Source organism: Lepidochelys kempii, chromosome 1 (genome assembly GCF_965140285.1).
Source record: "Lepidochelys kempii isolate rLepKem1 chromosome 1, rLepKem1.hap1, whole genome shotgun sequence".
Classification (NCBI taxonomy): domain Eukaryota; kingdom Metazoa; phylum Chordata; order Testudines; family Cheloniidae; genus Lepidochelys; species Lepidochelys kempii.
The window spans coordinates 119679213-119697376 of record NC_136380.1 but is presented as its reverse complement, the minus strand read 5'-3'; the positions used below and the strand labels follow the sequence as shown (position 1 = coordinate 119697376).

At 42.9% G+C, this 18164-nt stretch overlaps 1 protein-coding gene across 3 annotated transcripts in view; it reads right to left on the bottom strand.

Moving 5' to 3' along the window:
* AFF3 (ALF transcription elongation factor 3) overlaps positions 1-18164 on the bottom strand; it is a 469491-nt gene that overhangs the window by 61884 nt on the left and 389443 nt on the right. For all 3 annotated transcript variants that reach the window (XM_073352102.2, XM_073352110.2, XM_073352138.2), the window contains 2 exons: positions 9131-9296; positions 50-1090 (listed from right to left, as the gene is read on the bottom strand). In XM_073352102.2, the coding sequence (XP_073208203.1) occupies positions 50-1090; positions 9131-9296 (1207 nt within the window). The remainder of the gene's footprint in view (positions 1-49; positions 1091-9130; positions 9297-18164) is intronic.

Sequence of the window (18164 nt, the reverse complement as noted above, 5' to 3'; positions counted from 1 at the left end):
ACTTTCCCCGGCATCCCCTCCAAAACCAAAGAAACCCCATACAGCTTACCTTGCGTTTCCTTCTAGATTTTGGCACAACCTTTTCTGATGGTGGGTAAGTACAATTATTCTGCTGAAGGCTGGCTTCTTCTTTTGCTCCAGTGCTCATTGCCAGTGGCTCCTCAGGTAAACGCTCTGGAATTCTGGACAAAAGAGTCAAATCAATTTTGACCCACAGTGATTTTACCTCATCATTGTCTTTCAGAGGAGACAGGAGCTCATTCCTGCCAAAAGGAACTAGAGTATAAAACTGTTCCTCCAGCTCCTTTGCTATATCATTACTAGTCCTGGCATTAATGGAGCCAAAGGCACTGCAGCTGCTGTTAGTTTTGTTGGTGTTACCGCTCAAGGAGTCCTTCAACCTCTGGTCACTTCCACCTGAAGCAGAGGCCACAGTTTGAGGTTTGGGCAGATGATATTCCTCTTGTTCGGATTCTGAATCTGAATCTGAGGAAGATGATGAAGACGAAGACTCTGTCTCGATAAATTCCTTGGATTTGGGTGCAGTTTTGCTTGGCCCTCTGGTACGTCTCTTTTCACATGCAGCAACAGAACGGGGCTCTTTTCTGTGCCCAGTTCTGTTGTTGCAGGGCCTGGCTTTAGGTTGTTCACAGATGTTATTTTCCAAAAATACTTGGCTCAAAGCGAGATCCTCAGATGTATGGCAGTTCAAGGCATCCCCACCAGAGGTCCTCTCTGTTCTTCTTGGCTGTTTTTTACAAGTCGTCCTTCTCTGAGGGCCGCTGTCTCCAGAAACAGCAGCAGCCGTAGGAGGTGATTTCTGCTTCCCTCCTTTATTTCCTGGTGCTTTATTAGCAGTTCTAGGCCTCAACTCCTCTTTGCTGGGGTTCTTAATTTCCTTGTCTCTGAGGTCAGTTTGGCAAATAGCTGGTATTTTCTCACACTCTTGTCCTTCCTCCTTTATTCTGCTGTAATACTGATTGCTCTCCAGTCCATGGTTATCATTTTGGTTAAGAATAGATGTTTTGTGAGGATTAACTTTATTTAGCCATTTATCCAACTGCCATTTGTTTGATGATGGCTGCTCAGGCTGAAAGCAAATCAAACAAAATAGTATTTAATAAATTTCTAGCTGTGAGGGATGTCACAGTCTGTATTTGTATAGGTTCTCTATATGTTCAGAGTGAAAATAACTAAATTGCAGGGCTTGTACTGTGTTTTTTTTAACTGTGGCCACGCTGTTCTCATTGGACAAGCTAAGGGTTCAGCTCCTGGAATTAACCCTTTAGCTGGTATCTTGGGCTATGAGAGAAGCATCTCCATGAGGGTGGTGGAATCAAAGAAAAAAAAAGAATGATGCAAAAGGTGAAAGAGACAGTTAAACAGACACAGTGTGTACAGTTAGTGCTCTATTTAAGTTTACTGTCTTTATTAGGGTACCCAGTCATGGAGTTGAATAATATTCCTCTGCTATTAATAGGGGCATTGACTTTAGGAGCAGAACGTAATGACTAAAGTGCAGGTTGTTAGAGACAGGGTGTGCTGTAGAAGCGATATTTTCAGTTTTGAATGAGGCTGAGAAGGAGGACAGCTACTGTGATTCATACTTCTTAAAAGGTGATTCATGCAGTGTGCTATTGACATCCACTTTACTGGGAAATGCTTCCAACTTTCCAAATAAAAGAAAATATAATGGTGACCGAGAGACAGAAAAAAAGGGATAAAATCAAGGCTACAGAATGAAGAACAAGGAGGAAAAAAGGGAGCTGTATTTTGTATCTTATAACATTGCTAGTGAAGACAAGAATATTTAGACACTACAAGGGAGTTTTAATTGCATTATTTAGCTAACTATCGTACTGCTCTCCCCCGGTTTACAGACACTAGAATCATGCAAGATCCCCCAACCTTTTTTGTGTGTGGAGATATTGTCAGTTACTCATTTTACATATATTGTGTAGCTGCTAATTTTTCTCCTCATTTGTGTCATAACACGATCAAATATTAAGAGTGCATCTAAAGTACAATGGTGTTTGGACAGTGAAGAAGTGGGATAATTATTATTTCAAATGCAGCTATGGCTAAGACAATAATGCCCAAGTGCTTCTTAGTACTTCTTGCAATCAGTAATTTGAATGAAATGAAACAAGTGGTGGTGGAATAAGAATGCGACACAAAAAATGACACAATAGGTCACAATAGGTTTGGATAGGGTCTCACTAATATATGAACCATCTTTTATGGCTGTAGTCATAAAAAGCTAAATTTCTGATCCCGCTGAAATCAATGGGAAAATCTCCCAAAGTCCTCAGTGGGATCAGAATTTGCCTCAATATTCCATTTAATTTGAAATACATAATCATCATGCATGCTGACATGAAAACCATCACTGGGCTAAAACCATCATTCTGCCCTCAGTTTTCCATGAAGAATTTTACTCTTGTTGTCTAATTTTTCTCATTAGAGAACAACCTATGGTAAAGGTTCACAGGGAAATATCATGCCAACTTTGTACTGTCCCGTTGATGTCCCACTCAATCTCCTGAATGCAACTGGTCATCCAAATTTTGTATGTGGCGGCACTTACGATCCCCTCCTGCAGTTTTAGATATTGTCATTCTCTAAAACTCTGTTTCTCACAATTCATACTTCAGGGACAAAATTACACCATCCAAAAACAACGAGGAACAGCTGAGTGACATGATTTTACAACGTAGTGCTTCCCAGTAGCGGTACTTCCACTGTCTACCACTCTGCCACCAATGTACATGCCCCCTAAATAGTAATGCCTCAAGCAAAATCCCTCTAGTACAAACCATGTTGCCAACTCTCCCAATTTTATCATGAGTCATCATTTTATCATGGTGAAAGCTCCAGCTCCTGGAATCATTGGTTAGATAAGTAATCCCAGCTTTCATTTTTTAAAAAGGAAAGTTTTTAGAATTCATGCTTTGGAAAAAAAATCTTGTAAATGTGAACCCTAAAAACAAAAGGTAAATAAAAAGATCTCAAATAGAAATCTTTCGTGATTTTCAAGACAATCAGATGATTTTGGGGGCTTGACATGATTTTTGAATGCTTGCAGTTGACACCAATGAAGTCAATATACAATGGGAATCTGTTCAATTAATGGATCCAACTGAAAAGCTTTGCGGTTCAAAAAGCATATACAAGAATCTGCTTTCACTAAGGCAGACTGTTTTGCAATGGGATGTGATGATTGGTAGGGTGAAAATGTTTGCAAAATTTAACTGGAGACTTTTCATCAATTCACATTGTAGCCCCCAGAAATTTCAATTATTTGTGGGGGTGGAGAAAGACCCTGACCCACACCTGATCCATGGGATTACAGTGACCCCTGAGCAAATCATAAGGCTCCCAATTTATATCACCTTTGTCCCCCACTTTGCATTGGCCAGCACAGCATTAGTCAGGGGAATATTCTGCTCTCTTTAGAAAGGTATAGGTGTCTACACTCCCCCAACTGCACTGGGGAGTTTTTAATTGTGTGAAATCTGTGATGACCTGGATGACCAGGTTCAACAGAAACTTTGGTCTATCTTCTACCTAAGTCCAGGTAGATCCAAGTGGCTACCTCACGAAAGATGATTGACAATTGTCTGATAACCAAAATCAGATAAATGGAGAAGAGAGAAAAGGTCTGTGTTTGTAGCATTTAAAGAGCCTGTAAGCATTGGATCACAAACCTTTCCTACTTTAAATTACTCATTCCTCTGCTAGGCTTCTTTGGGGAAACCAGGAGGATTTGACACACCTGCTCAGAAACACTGTGTCTCTAGAACTCAGATCTCTTACCATCTACAAAGTATAGCTGGAGGCACAAGGGACATAGATCTGGGGAAGCCTCCAGTGCATGTTCTCCGGAAGGGATGTGGGGGGGTTGGGTTCTGTGAAAACTATGGTGTCTCCTGCTCTTCCTACTGGAAAGAGGGACTTAGAGACTTGGCAGCATAGTAGGCCCTATGCCCCATGGTGCCCTTTTCTTTTAAGAAGTGAAGCCACTCTCTGTTGTTCTTATTTATCATTTGCATTACCATACTGCTTATTGAGAAGCCCCTATTGAGATCAGGGGCCCTCTTATGCTAGGCACTATACGTACACATAATGAGAGATGGTCCTTGCCCTGGTGAGTTTTGCCATTGACTACAATGGGGCCAGGGTTTCAGTCCTGGAACCTGAGAAAGTTTGCCTAATGAAGTCAGGCGTGTGGAAGCTAAAAACCAATGTGTCCCACTACCAAAAGTAAAGGACATCTCCAAAGTTAGTTTGGTGGCAAAACTCATCTTTAACTTGAGGTATGCCAACCAGAAAATACAACAGGGGCTTCTCCAGGGGCCTGTGGAAGCTGAAAACTGTTTGAAAAACAAAACGGTCAAAAAGATGAAAAAAGAGTTAAATCGAACAGGTCAGTCTACCTAGATATATACACTCTTTTTATGTACTTAATATACAGACTCCACGTATGCCATGAGCGAGAGGTGGTGATTCCCAGCTTGCGTACCTACGTATGTGGGCACTAGCTCACTGAGAGCTAGCGTGAGGCTAAATCGTAGTGTAGCTGCAGTAGCACAGGCAGCGGTGGCAAGGCTTAGCCAGGCTGAGGACGTACCCACAGGGGTTCAGGTGGGTTCACCCTCAGTGCGGCCGCTCCCTGTGGCATTGCAGTTACGCGACTATTTATACTCGTGCTAGCTCAGAAGAGAGCTAGCGGCACTACGTGGAGGTGAGCTGGGAATCACCACCGTAGCTGTGGTGTAGACGAAGCAGAAGAGACGTGTGTCAATGACACTGATATATAAGATCGGAGGGAACACCAAAAATATACAGGGAGCTCTTCAGCCACCAGTGCCCAAAACCACAGTGCTCCTTGCAAGGTCAGTATGTTGACTCTGCTGATGCGGGGAGGGCAGAGCCCTGCAAATCTTGTTAGCTTTGACAGATGCTGACCAGGGCCTTAGACCCAATATTACCTGCTGGGATGACAGTGTCACAGAAAAACACTTATGGGTACACTTGAAAAGAAGAAAACCGGTGTACGTTAGACAGTACAGAGAAGCAGAACGGGACATTTAGTCTTCACAGCCTTTCGAAGTAGCTGGGCCTGGTTCAGTGCAAAGCAGGACAGAGAAATCCATGTATTTTGTGGTGTTGTCACTAGAGGCAGCTGTGTTGTAGCAGCCACTGTGTCTCTGTCCCATGCAGCTGCTTCGCCACTTCTGCCCCCGCAGCTCCTCGTCCAACCCATGCTTCATAGCAGCAGATCATGCGACAATGATAAAGGCTCACAGGTTTTCTTCTAACACTGAACAAGGAATGTTAGTACAACTGTATTATCCCTAATGCTACTGCAAACCTTCTCAGCCCCTATTCCTACTTACAGATTTAAAGAGTCAGGATACACAGTGGGAATTGGAGGAGGCTCAGGAAGAGGCTGCCTTGACACCCTTTCACCTTGCTTAAATTTCCAGTGACCGGGGTGGGAGACGGGGGGAGGATGAAAAACAGAGAATGCTCTCCAAAGGGTGAGTGGGGTAGGAGATAAAGGGGAAATCTATGGGGGCGGGGTGGAGGAGCCACTGAAAGTGAGATGCTGTGAAGCAGGAAGATCCACCAGGGGTGGGGATAAGAAATCTTGTGGGAGGGCTGGAGTGATAACTGGAAACTACATGCTAGTAGCTTAAAGCCTCAAATAGATGGCACCAGGGCACCTGCCCTTCCGTCCCCAAAACAGCCAACCAACCAATTACAATTGTCTCTCCTACACCACACACACCCCAATCTATTACTCCTGCAGTCTTGTAACCAATTCCTGCCTTACAGAGACCATCATGCTAACTTATTGGAGGAAAACACAACAGTGCCAGACTCCTAGAATTCGGTGAGTAGGAAGTTCAGCCCCTTCAAAGGACTTCAGATCCAGTTATCCCTCACCATCCTAAACCCAAATTGTCATTGGAATGAACAGACATCAATCAAGGATGCCACACATAGCATCAGTCCTTCAACTAAGCACATGAAGTCAACCCCTCTACTAGCACCCTCATTCATGGCCTCCATAGAGAGAGGGAGAGAGGATAACAGCCTCAGCTTCTAGACCAGTGTTTCTCCAACTTGGGACGCCGCTTGTTCAGGGAAAGCCACTGGCGGGCTGGGCCGATCGCGGTTCCCACTGGCCACGGTTTGCCGCTGCAGGCCAATAGGGGCAGTGGGAGCAGCGCAGGCCGAGGGACGTACCGGCCGCCGCTTCCCGCAGCCCCCATTGGCCTGGAACAGCGAACTGCGGCCAGTGGGAGTCGCGATCGGCTGAACCTGAAGACACAGCAGGTTACTAAACCGGCCCGGCCTGCCAGGGGCTTTCCCTGAACAAGCGGCATCCCAAGTTTGGGAAACACTGCTCTGGATGATGAGTGCATGTTTGGCAGTGTACAAAACTAGCTTGTAAAAGGGCCACCTTGGTCCAGCCTCTGTCTCAGTCCACAAATTACATGGAGACCCTTTTGCTGGTTCAACACCCTTTGCAGTTTATTTACAGTTGCATCCCACCACCTTCACAGTATACCTAAGACCTTTCCCAAGCAGAGGGGAGCGATGTCTCTTTCCCTCTTACTGCCTGCTTCCCCCCACTGTGCTCTTCTTTCCTATGCCTATTTGTGGGCTCTTGGCTGAGGGTTTAACTGGCCTCTCTGCCTTGCCCCGCCCCCAAATTAGGCACAGACTTGCATAGTCAGCTCTAATCTGCTTTGTCTGATTGGGGCTGCTGTGAAGAGTGCTGACTCAGGCCTTTGTACCTAGCACTCTGTCACATAGCCCCACTCACAATTTTATATTGGATGAGACTTCTGAACTGACCTGCGTCACTGAAACCTGGTTGGATGCTACCTCCGACCCTATTCTACCTCAGCTTACTCCATACACAAAGATCCCAAAATGAGCTAGAAAAATAAAAGAGGAGGTGGAGCAGCAATCCTCTTTCCCTCTAAACACAGAAGATGCCCCAGTCCAGAAATAAAAAACCTTTGAATATGTGCCTATGATATTTGAGGTGGGGGACAAAAAATAACCTAAAATGACTTGTAGTCTACAGATCTCCATATGAAATCCCAATCAATGTCCCATATGGATTAATAGACCTGATGCCCTGCTGGAACGACCAGGTCAATTGTTCTTGGAGAGATCACTTCTACGTACACATTGACAAAGACACACTAGCAATCCCCTTCTCCTTTTCTTGCCTCCTCCCTCCCAATTTGTACGTTTGTTGAGACTCCATATGGAAGGAAAAGATTGAGACATAAAGGCAGATGTCTGCAGTGGGGAACTGGAGAAAGAGGACAGAATCTGCAGGGAAAGGGTGAGACCTTGAATGGAAGGAGACCAATGGGGAGAGGAGGAAATAGGACAGTAAAGAGAGGGAGAGGGGCAAGGAGTGCCCAGGAATGTAGAGAAAGAGAAAAGAAAAGGGAAGGCTGGAGGAATAGATTTGGGGGAGGGGAAAGGAGAAATGAAAAATTAACTGAAAGTGAATCTGAAAAATACTGAGAGGCAGAGAGAAGGCAAGAAAATTGTTGAGTAAAGAAAGAACAACAAAAACAAGGGAGACACACTACAGTATGCTTTTGGTACTTTTATATTTGGTGCCAAAATGTTACATAACATACATACCGTGTTTTTGATTTTTTTAAAAAGGGAATGTAATTTTTTATGATTGTGAGACATGGTTGTCATGATCCAGTGTCGTATGGTAAAGGGGATTTACCTGTCTGGGGTTTGGGTGTGTTTACAGTCTTGATGCTGGATTTTTGAATACTTTTTACGTATATTTGTGTGTCTATGTATGTGAGAGTCTGGGGAATATGTAAGGTTATTTACAGCCTTAATAGGTTATCCTGCCAAGCCTTCTGCACGGAGGCAGGAGCAAATATACTTAGACCATTCCTGACTGGTGTTTGTCTAACCTGTTCTTAAAAACCTTCACTGCGGGGGATTCCACAACCTCTCCTGGAAGCCTGTTCCAGTGCTTAACTATCCTTATAGTTAGAAAGCTTTGCCTAATATCTATTTAAATCTCCCTTGTTGCAGATTTAGACAATTACTTCTTGTCCTACCTTCAGTGGACATGGAGAACAATTGATCACAGTCCTCTTTATAACTGCCCTTAACATATTTAAAGACTGTTATCATATCTCCCCACCACTTTTCTTTTCTCAAGACTAAACATGCCCTGTTTTTAACTTTCCCTTAGGTTTTCTAAATTTTTTTTCAGTTTTTTTTTTTTTTTTTGCTTTTCTCTGGACTCTCTCCAGTTTGTACACATCTTTCCTAAAGTGTAGTATGCGGAACTGGACACAGAACTCCAGTTGAAACCCCACCAGTGCCGAGTAGAGAGGCACAATTACTACACGCCACGTGCCTGGCAATACGTTCCAGAATATTAGCCTTTCTGCATCTGCATCACACTGTTGGCTCATATTCAATTTGTGATCTTCTACAGCTATCACATACTTTTTCAGCAGAACTACACCCTAGCTAATTATTCCCCATTCTGTAGTTGTGTATTTGCTTTTTCCTTCCCAAGTGTAGTACTCTGAATTTTGTCCTATTGAATCTCATCTTGTTGATTTTAGACCAATGCTCCAATTTGTCAAGGTTGTTTTGAATTCTAACCCCATCCTCCGAAATGCTTGGAACCTCTCCCAGCGTGGTGTCATCCACAAATTTCATAAGCATAATCTTGACTTTATTATCCAAGTCATTAATGAAAATATTGACTAGTACCAGACCCCTGTGGGATCTCAATAGATAAATTCTCCCAGTTTGCCAGTGAAACATTGATAACTACTCTTTGAATATAGTCTTTAAATCAGTTATGTATCCACCTTATAGTAATTTAATCTAGATCACATTTCCCTAGTTGGCATATCTTTTTGTGTATGCTTTTGTTGAGGAATGCATTTCAGAATGACCCAAGGACAGGGGATCCCTGGGCCTCCCCCATTACATTTTTTTTTGGCCTCCCCACAGCCTCCCTATGTTTCTTGGCTAGCTAAGGGCCCGAGTGGGTGGAATATCTCAGCTGCCACCCTGAATCATAAAGCACAGGAGTCCTTACCTCTGGGCTGGAGTAATGAGAGGGCTTGCTGCCGTCACTCTCACTCGAACTGCTTTCACTCTCTGAGTCAGATTCTGAACTGCTCTCGGATTCACTGGAGCTGCTGCTACTTGACCTCTTGCTGGAGACTCCTGAGGTTCTGCTACTGGGCTGCGGCACGACACTGCTGCCAGCCCGACACACAACCCACCAAGGGGGAAAGAAAAACAAATAAACAACATAAAACAAACAAACAAAAAAACCAGTTGCACTTTCTGCTATTTTTAGGGGGCCTAGCTCACAGCTGTCTGAATATTGGCAACCTGGGCTTTGCTGTTTTTAAAAATAAGTGGTCAGATGGGTTGAAAATAACTTTCTTTTAATGGGAAAAATACCCAAACTGAATGTTAGTTCCATACTAATATGCCACTAGCATTTCTTCCTTCTATGAGAAAAGGATCATATTTTCATTTCCAGTTGCCCTTTTCATATTTAACAGAAGTTTTAAGAGTACATCTCAAATCAGACGGTTCAAAAATATCAAATTTTAGAAAAAAAATGGAATATAGAAAATAGTCTCACAATGTCTACTGAATACTCATTATCTCAGAGGGGAAAGCAGCAAGATGGCAAAGATTAACAGTTAGTAAACTGGCATGTACTCCATAGTACTTGTCACCAGTCAACTAAAAAAACCCCCATAGAGTAACCTCTCTTTGGGGCTTTCTGCTGACACCACTCTTTTGTATTCTTTCCACATATTAGTTAAATAGAGATGATTTAGTTAGCTATATGCACAGCTATATTTACACAGAACTCTGCTAGATCTGAGGCTGTGATCCCGCAAACACTTAAGTGTATGCTTAAACATGTGAGCAGTCAATAGGATGACTTACATTCTTAAAAGTTAAGCACGTCCGTAAGTTTTTGCAGGATTGGGTCACTAAATTATGGACCCACAGACTACAGGAAAATATATTCTTTTCACTGATTGACTACACATATTAAAGTATCAGACAGCCATAAACATCTGAGATGGAAATGACCTATTAAGTCATCCAACCCATTCCCCAGGCAATGGAAGCTTCCCTGCAGTACAGTACATTTTCTAGTGATATGTCCAGCCTGGTTTTACGTGACTCATATGAATGGAGCTTTCACCTCATCCCATGGGAAACTACTCTGCAGCCTAACAGATCTCACTGCTATAAGATTTTCCTGCTATTTAGTCTAAATTTGTCCTCCTAACTTATTGTTGCTGTTTATTATTTAAACTCATTACTCATAGTGATCACCTTAAACCATTCTCCTCCCCCCTTGGTATTTATACCCTTCAAATATTTGCAGACTGTTATTCTGTCCCCTTGCAGCCATCTCTCAGCCAAGTTATACATATATAGCTTCTCTGATCTTTCCTCATAAGTCAATACTTCCTCAAGGTGCTGGATCATTTTTACGGCTCTTTTCTGAACTCTTTCCAATTTGTCTGTATCTTTCTGATAATGGGAAGCCCCAAACTGAACACAGTATTGCAGGTGTGTTCTCACCACAGCCACATAAAGAGGGACCATTTCCTTGCTATTCCTTGGTGCACTCGTCCTGCATATGTAGAGCTAAATTACACTGACTTTTTGGCTGTAATATCATATTTGAAACTCATGTCGTTTTTTGCCCATTAATACCCTTATACCACTTTCAGAATGACTGCTTTCAGGATTCTCTCACCGAATAGGTGCATTTTGGATGGTTTCCCTCCACAGATATTAGCTTGCATTTTTTCAAACTGAATCTCATTTTGTTATTTACTGCCCATGTTTCCAGATGCCTTTGATTTATTTCTTTGCCCTCACTGGTGTCTGCAGCAACTCCTAATTTAGTATCAAATGCAAACTGAATTAAACGGCTGTTCACTTCCTCTTTCAGACCATTAATACGGATATTAAATGAGCCCAAGCCAAACACCCTGGCACCCCAGTAATCATATTCTCCCAGCTCAGAACACCACTGTTTATCATTACCCTTGCTTACATCCTTCAATCTATATCTGGTCTTATCATAGTCTCCTTATTCAAGCTAATATGAATTAATTTTGAGAGATATTTTGTCTCAAATAATTAATTACAATTCAAATATACTACATCTAGTGCTTTCTTTTCATTCACTAATTCCACCCAGAAAGAAAGGATCTGATACCTGAGCCAAGTCTTTTGAGACAAGAAATTTATGGGTAAGGTTCTTTCCTAAATTGAGATCAACTCAGTGTAGGAAAGAGGAAAGGCAGTCAGAAAGCCAGTTATAGCTTCCTAATTCTCTGTTCTGTGGAGCTCCTGGCCCCAGCCCCACTGCTCTCACTTAGGCCATCTGTTAAAGGTCCACAAAGGACCATCTGCCTGATATGAACTGGCATAGCAGCACTGTACCCACGTTCCCTCCCACCCCTAATATGTCCCCTTCCTACAGTGCTTAATTTGTAATGAAAAAGGTGCCGGGGCTCAAGCAATTAGGTGCCGGCGCTCAAGTAATTATTTTACTTTCATAACTGACTTGGCAAGCCCAGAGGTGCTGGGGATGTGAACTGCTCGGCCCTGGCACAAATTAAGCACTGCCTTCCTGCCTCTTGGCGTGTCTCCTACCCAGAACTGGGCATAGGAGCTGGTTCCATTGACTTTATGATAACTGAGCACTCCCTGCACTGGGAGAATTCTCATCTCAATATCTAGCCCCTTTGTACTGCCTGGGAGCAGAAAGGAAACAGACCACATAGGAAATCTGGCCTTGTGTGTTTTGAGTAAAACAATAAATAAAATGCAGTGAATGAAGCGAGAGCAGCTGGAATTTATTTATATTTGCCAAAGAATTCCAGTCAGGGATCCCCTTTCAGAGGCAGAAATTGTACACTAACAGAGATAGTCTAGTGCAGCAGAGACTAGTAAAGGAGAGTATACAATCCCTTTTCTGTGCTAAGGTGTTTATTATCATGTCCAGACATGTACCCAGACACAGTGAGTGCCTTTAAAAACTCACCAGTTGTTGCTTTTACCATTAATTGTAATATCTATCTCCTTGTTTAATTGGTTAAATTTGGGAAACACAAAATTTTCAGCACACCCATTTATAGAGCAGTGGTCAGAGACACATAAATACTTGAAATAATAAGCCTGACTGGAAGAGGACTCCTGAAGTTTGTTCACTACTTGGGGACCAATCAGTAGTGTGCACATGTGATAGGTCCAGTAAATCAGAGATGGGCGTTTCTCACTTTATTTCCTTACAGTAATAGATTCTAGTTACTAGCCTTGCTAATGAAATGGTGAGAACAAAGTAACTCACAATGTGACAGTTCTTTTAGGAAATGTGAAAAGACAAATGCTTTTTCTGACAGAGTGGTTAAGGGAGCCAGTGTTCTGAGTGTCCTACGTTAATAGATTCTTAGTCCTTCTCAGAAAATCATTGTCAGTGTTTGTCTGACAAGCTTCTTCAACATCACAGAACATCTGCACATTTATATCCTGCCTCTGGGGGCTGTGGTTTTAATTTCTAGCCCATCATTTTTGTTTGGCATTGATTAAAGTACTCAGAATTCCTAGAAAGGGGATGAGGGATAAAAAGCAGTAATATTTCTTTCTTGTTGTGACATAAAATGTTTTTTCTAGGCTGTTGAATAGAAATCATTATTACAGCCATACGTATAAAATATAACTCTTGAACTCTTTACAAACATCTGGAAATCTATATTTGCCGCTATAATGGTAGCCAATATGCTAAAAAAAATTAAACGACACAAATGTTTTTCTATTTCAACTGATACTGAGATAATCTTCTATCCCCCTACTATCTCCAGGACTGTGAATGCACCATGTTTTTGAAAAGTGTTCATTGGACTTTGATGGTTCAGTATAAAAATTCTTGCATGTTTCTTTTTACTTTCTTTTTAAAAACCATCAACCATGGATATGGTTCAATGAATGCTATTTTGAACTTCTCTTGTTTAAATATGCTAGACCATGCAGTCAAAATAAAACATAGACATGCATTTTAATCCTTGTGGCAAACAACACACACAAAAGTATATGGATTTATGTCTTAAAGTCAATTATTGCATGTTGGAAATGGTATTTTTATTTTAAGCATTTTATTTAAGCAAAAATATGGGTAGTAACTACCCGTACAAAGCCCTGCGATGAGAATACCCACTCTGATTGGCCTAAGAAAGCAAGACATTACTCTATAGAGGGCGCCAAAAGCTCAGTAAGGTACTTAGACTACGTCTACACTATGAGCTAGAGGTGTGATTCCCAGGTCAAGCAGACATTCTCACACTAGCTCTCATCTGAGCTAGCATACTATATATAGCAGCGTAGCTGTGGTAGCAGAAGCTGTGGCTAACAGCCCCAGATACCTACCCAAGGGTTGAGGCAAGTTTGTATTCAAGGCAGCCAGCATGGTGCTGCCGCTGCCCATGCTACTGTGGTTATACCACTATTTTTAGCACACTAGCTCAGATGAGAGCTAGTGTGTGTCTACGTGAGCTAGGAATCTCACCCCTACCTCATAACATAGATGCAGCCTTAAATGTAAAAACAAAATCTTAACCCTAGTTCACACCAATGCATAGGCAGTTCAGACAGCCACACAGTACTGACCATTAATAATAGTCATGCTGCTGTATTCTGCATCAGCCATACGTGACTCTTAGACAGAAGAACATTGAATGCATTGCAGGAATCCAACCTCAGGGTTACAAAGACATGCATTATGGATATCAGGTCAGGGTGCCAGAGAAAGACGTGCAGTCTGGCAATATTATTAAATTGATTCAAAGGAAATAGAGCAGCTCTGACTACTGCTGACCCTCTAGAGCCTGTTTCACCAGCACCTTGCATTTTGGTAGCATTTTATCCCCACTTTGAAGAGCTACAAGTGATAACCAAGACTACAAGAGAATGGAGAATCAGGCTCCATTCAGGAACTTCAGTGTTAGACTCTGATCAAGGACCATGTCGAGGCTATGTGACAGACTGACCTTCTGAAACATCTTCCTATCACAGACTGGGAAGGCTAGCAAAATGTCCACTCTTCATGCTTTCAACCTCAACAGATCTGTATAATTTCACTTTGCTAAGGTTTAATCTTATCCAGATTTTTGCTTGCAACTTGCTGTTTTGCTCAGTAAGACAGTCCCTTTCACACTGTATAGTACATTAATTTCCATGTCTGGAAATTGAAAATGTATAACTGGTGTCATCTGCATAGCAGTGATAATCTAAACTATTCTTGTTCTAAACCTGACTCTACGGGCCCACAAAGCAGCATGAAAAGTATCGCAGCTAGAGCAGACCCCTGGGAAACTCCACAAGTGTTCCAGCCACTAGATCAGGGGCGGGCAAAGTTTTTGGCCTGAGGGCCACATCCGGTTTCCGAAATTGTATGGAGGGCCGGTTAGCGAAGCCTGTGTCTCCCCAAACAGCCAGGCGTGCCCCAGCCACCACGGCCTATCCAACCCCCCCGCTTCTCGCCCCCTGATGGTCCCCCCTGGGACTCCTGCCCCATCCACCCCCTCTGCTCCCTGTCCCCTGATCACCGCCGGAACCCCTGCCCCAGCCTGCCCTCCACCGCCCCATCCAATGCCCCCTCCTTCTTGACTGGCCCCACCCAGGACCTCTGCCCCCATTCAACCCCCCTGTTCCCTGCTCTCTGACTGCCCCAACTCCTATCCACACCCCCACCCCCTGCCGCCACCCAGAACTCCCCTGCCCTCTATCCAACTCCCCCACTCCCTGCCCCCTTACCGCGCTGCCTGGAGCACCGGTGGCTGGCGGCGTTACAGTCATGCTGCCTGGCTGGAGCCAGCCATGCCACCGCGCTGCACAGAGCGCCGGGTCGGGCCGGGCTCTGCAGCTGCACTGCCCAGCAGGAGCTCGCAGCCCCGCTGCCCAGAGCATTGTGCTGGCGGCGCAGTGAGCTGAGGCTGCGGGGGAGAGGGAACAGTAGGGGAGGGGCCGGGGGCTAGCCTCCCGGGCCGGGAGCGCAGGGTCCCACAGGCTGAGAGTCCCACAGGCTGGATGTGGCCCGCAGGCCGTAATTTGCCCACCTCTGCACTAGATGCTACCATGATGAGCACCAGAGAAATGGCTCTACAAAAAAAAAAAAGAAAGAAATACATGAAAAGTGACAAGTAGAATTCTCAAGAGACTGAGACTAACCAATGGGGTATGACCAATATGCAGTTTATTACATACTGTCATATTACTATAATAAAACTGTCATAGCCAACCTGTTCTTCAGCTAGTTCAACTGGATCTGATGACCCAACATGCCAAAGGACACTGCTGGATCTTAAAACACCAAGAAGGATAGGACACTTCTATCATTATGATTTATGCATCATTAATGACCCTGACTAGGGCAGACTTCAATTGAGCTTACAGAACATTACCTTCAAGATATGCCACCATGTTTTCTAGGATCTTGGCCAAACATTGCAGGTAAGAAATCAGCCTTGAATTTCACTGTACAATTGGATAGAGCAAGATCTTATTTAATGTTCAACACTGCCACAACCTTTAAGCCAGCAAAAGAGCGATAATTTGCTCCAATAAAAGAGGGATGTTGAGACAAACAATGTCGGGGGGACACTCTGGCCCATATTTATTTTCTGTGGAGAAAAAAGAAAACTGGAACAAGCAGTGAGAAGAGTTGCCTTTGGTAAACAAATGACACTGCTGGGGATCAGGTCAGTTTTGAGAAGTAAATGTGTTACCAGGAAAAGAAATTGCTCTGGGTCTGAGAATATCGAAGATGTGGGAAATAGCCTGGAGAAGGGAGGAAAGAGATTTCAAATGTTCCAAGGGTCCAAAAAATCTATTGCTGGCCTTGGAGAAGTTTAAAAATCAAGAAAAATATGCCAGACAAGAGTTTCAGTAAGAAGACAACACTTTGATATAGAAGGCCAGATCCTCCGCTAGTGTAAATTGACATAGCTCCACTGACTTCAATTAAGTTACATCCATTTGCACCAGCTGAGGATCTGGCCCAGAATACGTAAGAATGTTTCAGACTCTGTGATAAAATATGCCCCTAACTTTAAAGTAACCCTGCTTCCAGAGTCATTTCCCGCCCCCACCCTCACCCCCCAGCTACATGCTTCTATAGTACAGTAGCATTCTTCCCAGTCCTTAAAACCAATTAGGGGCCATTACAGCATATGGTTCGCTCCTCCTTTGTGGGGAGCAAATTCTGCATGGTAGTTCCTCTAAGTACAAATTGACAGCTTTGTGCTAAAATCTGCATCATTATCATTAATGCCTGGCACTAAAGATAGTGAGAGTCTCCCATGCACGCAGTTGGGAATTTCTTAGTGCTGATAATTAGCAATGAATCACAGAGACAGGCAGCAATGCAAGTGCCCCCTTCTTGCTAGCGTCCACATGTATCTTTCAAATACCCTTCAGTGTCTATCTATTTAAATAATTGCTCATCACTTTGTACTTCAGGATTGGGCCATTCCACTGCTGTAACACAATTGCTTGAAATACTGGTTCTAGAAGGCAGGAAAATACAAAGGAACAGAATTGGAATGCTAGCCTATTAGCATCCCTGATGGCAACTTTTTCAGTGATCCCACCTGCAGATTACCAACTGTCTCCAGGGCTTAATATATGAAAGATGGCTTTGTGGCTACAGCACAAACTGAGAGTCAGGAACCCTCTATTCTAATTTCAGCTCTTCTATGGACTACCAGAGTGATCCTGATCTGGCTAATTGACTTCTCTATGCCTCTGTTTCATCATCTTCAAAACGGGGACAACAATATTTACCTGTCTTACGGTAATGAGGTTTAATTCATTATAGTTTATAAAACACTTTGATATCTTCAGATAGAAAGTAGTACAGAAATGCAAGGCATTATTACATAGTCAGCAAATTGTCTACCTACTGATATATCCTGTGGTACCATTAATGACTGATTTTAGGTATGTAAGTAATTCATTTTCAAAAACGCTATTGGTTCTTAAAAAATGGTCCACTAAAGACAAAGTGGGTAGCCCTGCCATGGTCTCCTATTTGGGACTGAACATGCAAAGCACATCTAATCACTTCCCTTTCTACAGCAGAACCGTTCCCACGAGTCTATTAATATCTTTGAGAAACAGAGAAGTGTTTTCATACTTCATTCATATAATGGATGAGATCTGGAATGGGAGTCATGATGAGTGAGAGTCCTGGAGGTTGTTTGGCTTGTCACAATACATAATGCTTCTGTAAAAGTATTATATTAGCTTAGCAGTGCCACCCTGGCACAGTGCAGCTAATAAAGTACAGCTGCCAAGAACAGAGTTCAGAAACTCCACCTATATTTTAACACTGTTCCTGGGAGTTGTTTAAATAGTTTCTGCGGACAAGATTGCAAGTATTATCTAATAATGCAAACCTACGGTAAATCAGCTCTCCTTACAGAATCAGGTTTGTGGCATTTATGATGCTTGCAATTGCTAGAATATTAATTCCTCAAACCAAAATAAACTGACAATAATATTTAAAAAACCCTCCCAAAATCACAGAAAACAAGGAAATCCAGTCTAATCTTTTTAGGGCCCTCTTTTATGGTTTGATTGTTACTAGAAGCAGCAGTGTGAAGTGACAGCTCCCACCTTGAAAGGACATTGTAAGAATTAGAAAAATACTGAAGAAACCATCCAAAATAAGTACCCTCTTTCCAAAAAAGACAAAAAAATTTTAATAATGGCATCATTAGTATCAATAGTTCTATCAGAAAGAGTGTGTGCCTGGGTATGTGAGATGAAAGGGTGCTAAAAACCTGCAGTTGCATTAACTTGGGACGAAGTGATTAGTCAGCAGGCTGACAGCTGTGCTGGGAGCCTGGTGCCAGATTCCAATGTATGCTTTCCTTAGCTGCCAAGTGTTTGCTGGTCTCACCAGATAAATGGAGCATCAGCAGTGTTTTATTTGACCTGCTCACAAGAAAAATAAAACAACTCTGACTTCCTTGATGTGTTTGTCATTGACCTTGCATCAGCTAAATATGAGCAGCAAG